This window comes from Hippopotamus amphibius, chromosome 11 (genome assembly GCF_030028045.1).
Source record: "Hippopotamus amphibius kiboko isolate mHipAmp2 chromosome 11, mHipAmp2.hap2, whole genome shotgun sequence".
NCBI classification, from domain to species: domain Eukaryota; kingdom Metazoa; phylum Chordata; class Mammalia; order Artiodactyla; family Hippopotamidae; genus Hippopotamus; species Hippopotamus amphibius.
Window position 1 is genome coordinate 827,096 of NC_080196.1, and position 3,325 is coordinate 830,420.

Genomic DNA, 3,325 nt, shown 5'->3' on the forward strand with positions numbered 1-3,325 from the left:
GGCCGGGCCGAGGGTGCAGGCGAGACGGAGCCGCGGCCGGCCGGCCTGGAGATGCTGCTCCCGAGGCCGGGGGCGGGAAGGCGGCTGCGGGCGCCACAGCCTCGGGGGCTCGGCTCCGGGGGCGGTCGAGGCTGAAGGCCGGACCCTCCTGCCGGGGTGGCCCGCCCTGCAGCCGGCACCGTCTCGGCCCGCGGGGACGCCTGCCTGGGACCCGGGGCTTCCGGAGACGAGAGCCCCGTCTCTGGAACGGGAAGCAGATGTGCACGCCGCCGCCTCCAGCAGGAACGCCCAGCCCCGCGCGCTCGGGCCCCCGAGGCTGGAACCGCGGCCCTGCACGCCTCCCCCGAGGGCTCCACTCCTGGGACTGAAGGCAGCACCCCCCCAACTCCTCCCTCTCCGCCCCTCTCGCTTCACCCAGTAAGCACAACCCCTCCAGAGAAGAATTCCTGCGGAAGGGGACTCGCGTGCGGAAAGCCACCGTCTCTCCAAGAGAAAGGCGAGCTCCGGGAGGGAGAGGCCAGGACCCCGGCCCCGGATCGCCGCGGCCCCGGGCCGCGCGGAGGGGACGGGCACGCGCCGGGCGGGGACGGGCCGGCCATGAAGCTGGAGGTGTTCGGGCCCCGCGCGGGCCTCGGCGACAAGCCGGGGAGTGACCTGGAGGGCGCGGGCGGCAGCGACGCGCCGTCTCCGCTGTCGGCCGCAGGCGACGACTCCCTGGGCTCGGACGGGGACTGCGCGGCCAACAGCCCGGCGGCGGGCGGCGGCGCCGCGGCGCTGGCGGGCGGCGGCGAGCGGAGCGCGGGCGCCGAGGAGGCGGGCGCGGCGGAGGCGCAGGCGGGCGCGGCGGGGCCGGGCGCGGGGGGCGCGGGCGGCGGCGAGGGCGCGCGCGGCAAGCCGTACACGCGGCGGCCCAAGCCCCCGTACTCCTACATCGCGCTCATCGCCATGGCCATCCGCGACTCGGCGGGCGGGCGCCTGACGCTGGCCGAGATCAACGAGTACCTCATGGGCAAGTTCCCGTTCTTCCGCGGCAGCTACACGGGCTGGCGCAACTCCGTGCGCCACAACCTCTCGCTCAACGACTGCTTCGTCAAGGTGCTGCGCGACCCTTCGCGGCCCTGGGGCAAGGACAACTACTGGATGCTCAACCCCAACAGCGAGTACACCTTCGCCGACGGGGTCTTCCGCCGCCGCCGCAAGCGCCTCGGCCACCGGGCAGCGGCCCCGGGCCCCGGGCTCCGGGCCGCGGACGCCGCGCCCCCGCCGCCCTCGCCCGCCGCCCCGGCCCCGGCCCCGGCCCCGGCCTCGCCCAGCGTGCGCTCGCCCGCCCGCCCGGAGGGGCGCGCCAGCCCGGCGGGCAGGTTCTCGGGCCCCTTCGCCATCGACAGCATCCTCAGCAAGCCCTTCCGCAGCCGCCGCTCCGCGGACGCGGGTCCCGGGGCGCGCCCGCCGTGGGGCGCGGGTCCCTGCCCGCCACCGCCCGCCTTCCCCGCGCTGCTCCCGGGCGCGCCCGCCGGGGCCCTGCTACCGCTGTGCGCGTTCGGCGCGGCTGAGCCGCCGGCGCTGGGCGCGCGCGGGGTCGAGGCGCCGCCCCTCCTGCTCGCGCCCCTGGCCGCCCCTGCCCCCGCCAAGCCTCTCCGGGGCCTGGCCGCCGGCGCGCACCTGTACTGCCCCGTGCGGCTGCCCGACGCCCTGCACGCGGCCTCGGCCCGCGCGCCCGGCCCGCACCTGCCCGGCCCGCCCGAGACGCTCCTAGCCTGAGCGCCGCGGAGCCGGCGGGGAACGCGGGCTCGGGGCCGTGCGCTTCCCACGCAGAGGACAGAGACCGTCAAAGGAACATTCCAGCAAAGGTGCCTTAGCGCTGATGCCTCCGGGCAGGAGCGTCTCGGCCCGGTGGTTTTCCTTCCTGGCCCAAGCCTGTCCCGGCCTCCCTGCGCAGAGACGTCCCCTCCCTTCTTCCTGCCGGGCTCCGCCTTGTTCCTTCTGTTTTCCTCGCACCTTCCGGTAATTTGTCCCTCAAAAAGCAAAACGAAAACACAAAAGCACATCAGGGAACCTTCCCCTGTGGTCCGTGATAGACTCCTGCGGGGGGTACCGGCCCCTCCGTGTGCGCGCGGCGCCCGCCTGCGGGTGCGGCGGAGTGGGAGAGGGGCCCGAGGAGCTTGTCCTCTCTCTGCTCTTGACCAATGTTTCACTGTGCCAAAAGATGAAAAATATATATATTGTTGGGTTTTGTAATTAAATTATTTATGTATTTTTGAAACCCGAGTTGAAAATGTTGCGGGCAACGGTTTTGGCTTTATTCGCGGCTGGGTGATCTCTTCGCTGTGGTCTCCTTGGGCCAAACGGCTTCTTCCAAGGACAAGTTCACGTTGTGTACGTGGGGTGCCAGGGCCACTGCCACGTGAGAGCGAGTGTGGTTACCTTTAATGTGATTTTGGTTGTGTCTGTGTCCATGTTCATGTGTGATTTTATGAAATCCAGGCATAATGCTTATTTTTTAATAAAACTCACAATTGACTTTAGCACTTTGTGGTCATAGGTTAGAGATGGAGAGTGTTTTACACCCCCACCAAATGGGTTCTGGTTTGACTCTTAAGAAACTCCCTGTGGAGTTCAAAATACTTTCCTGAATAATTCAGTAAAGGTAGAGGCTGCAGATTTCCTTACCTGACAGACCGCTGTTACAATCCTCCAGGATGGAACTTCCATCAGTGGGGTTTCTTAAATGCCAAACCAATGACCTCTCTAAGAATTCACTTAAGAGTTACTGGAACAAATGATGAGCTGTGGGCCCCTCTTCCCCAAGAATCCTTTAGCAGACAAGTTCAGCTACTCATAATCTGAGCGGCGAGCAGACATTATCAGGTGACTTGGCTTTGATCACTCAAAAAGCTGAAAACCGTCTTGGCAAAGGGGTGTCCTCACACACGGAAGAGTTCTTCAGGGCAGCTTTTTTTTTTTTTTTTTTTTTTCAGGGCAGCTTTAAGAGCAATTGGAAAGTCTGTTTTTTTGTCAAAACAAAACCATCCACCTTTGTAGGAATGCAAAAGCCCACGTGGGTGTGAAGCCATCAGTAGTAAGCGGTCACTATCCCCTCTGGTCAGAGGACAGCGTTTGTAGAAGTGGGGCTGCCAGGCCTATTTCAGTTGTGATCTGAAGAAAGCAGCCACCTCCGAGGGGCAGAGAAGATCACCCACGTTAAAAACGGAAGGTTTCCATCAGAGGAAGGACCAGAAAGCAGTGTGCACATCTGTTTCTCAATAAATTCAAAGGCAGGGGAGCTCTCACAGCTCATGGGTTGCAGTCTCCTGAAAAGTAATGC

General features: G+C 65.2%; 1 protein-coding gene across 1 annotated transcript; it reads left to right on the top strand.

Moving 5' to 3' along the window:
* The first annotated feature begins 592 nt into the window (after window positions 1-592).
* FOXQ1 (forkhead box Q1) lies at window positions 593-2,525 on the top strand. Its single transcript, XM_057700666.1, has one exon. The coding sequence runs from the start codon at window positions 598-600 to the stop codon at window positions 1,759-1,761; it is 1,164 nt and encodes a 387-aa protein (XP_057556649.1). The 5' UTR covers window positions 593-597; the 3' UTR covers window positions 1,762-2,525.
* Window positions 2,526-3,325: the final 800 nt, after the last annotated feature.

What these genes read in the sequence shown, in the direction of transcription:
- FOXQ1 (XM_057700666.1), top strand. Translation starts at nt 598, where the DNA reads ATGAAGCTGGAGGTGTTCGGGCCCCGCGCGGGCCTCGGCGACAAGCCG.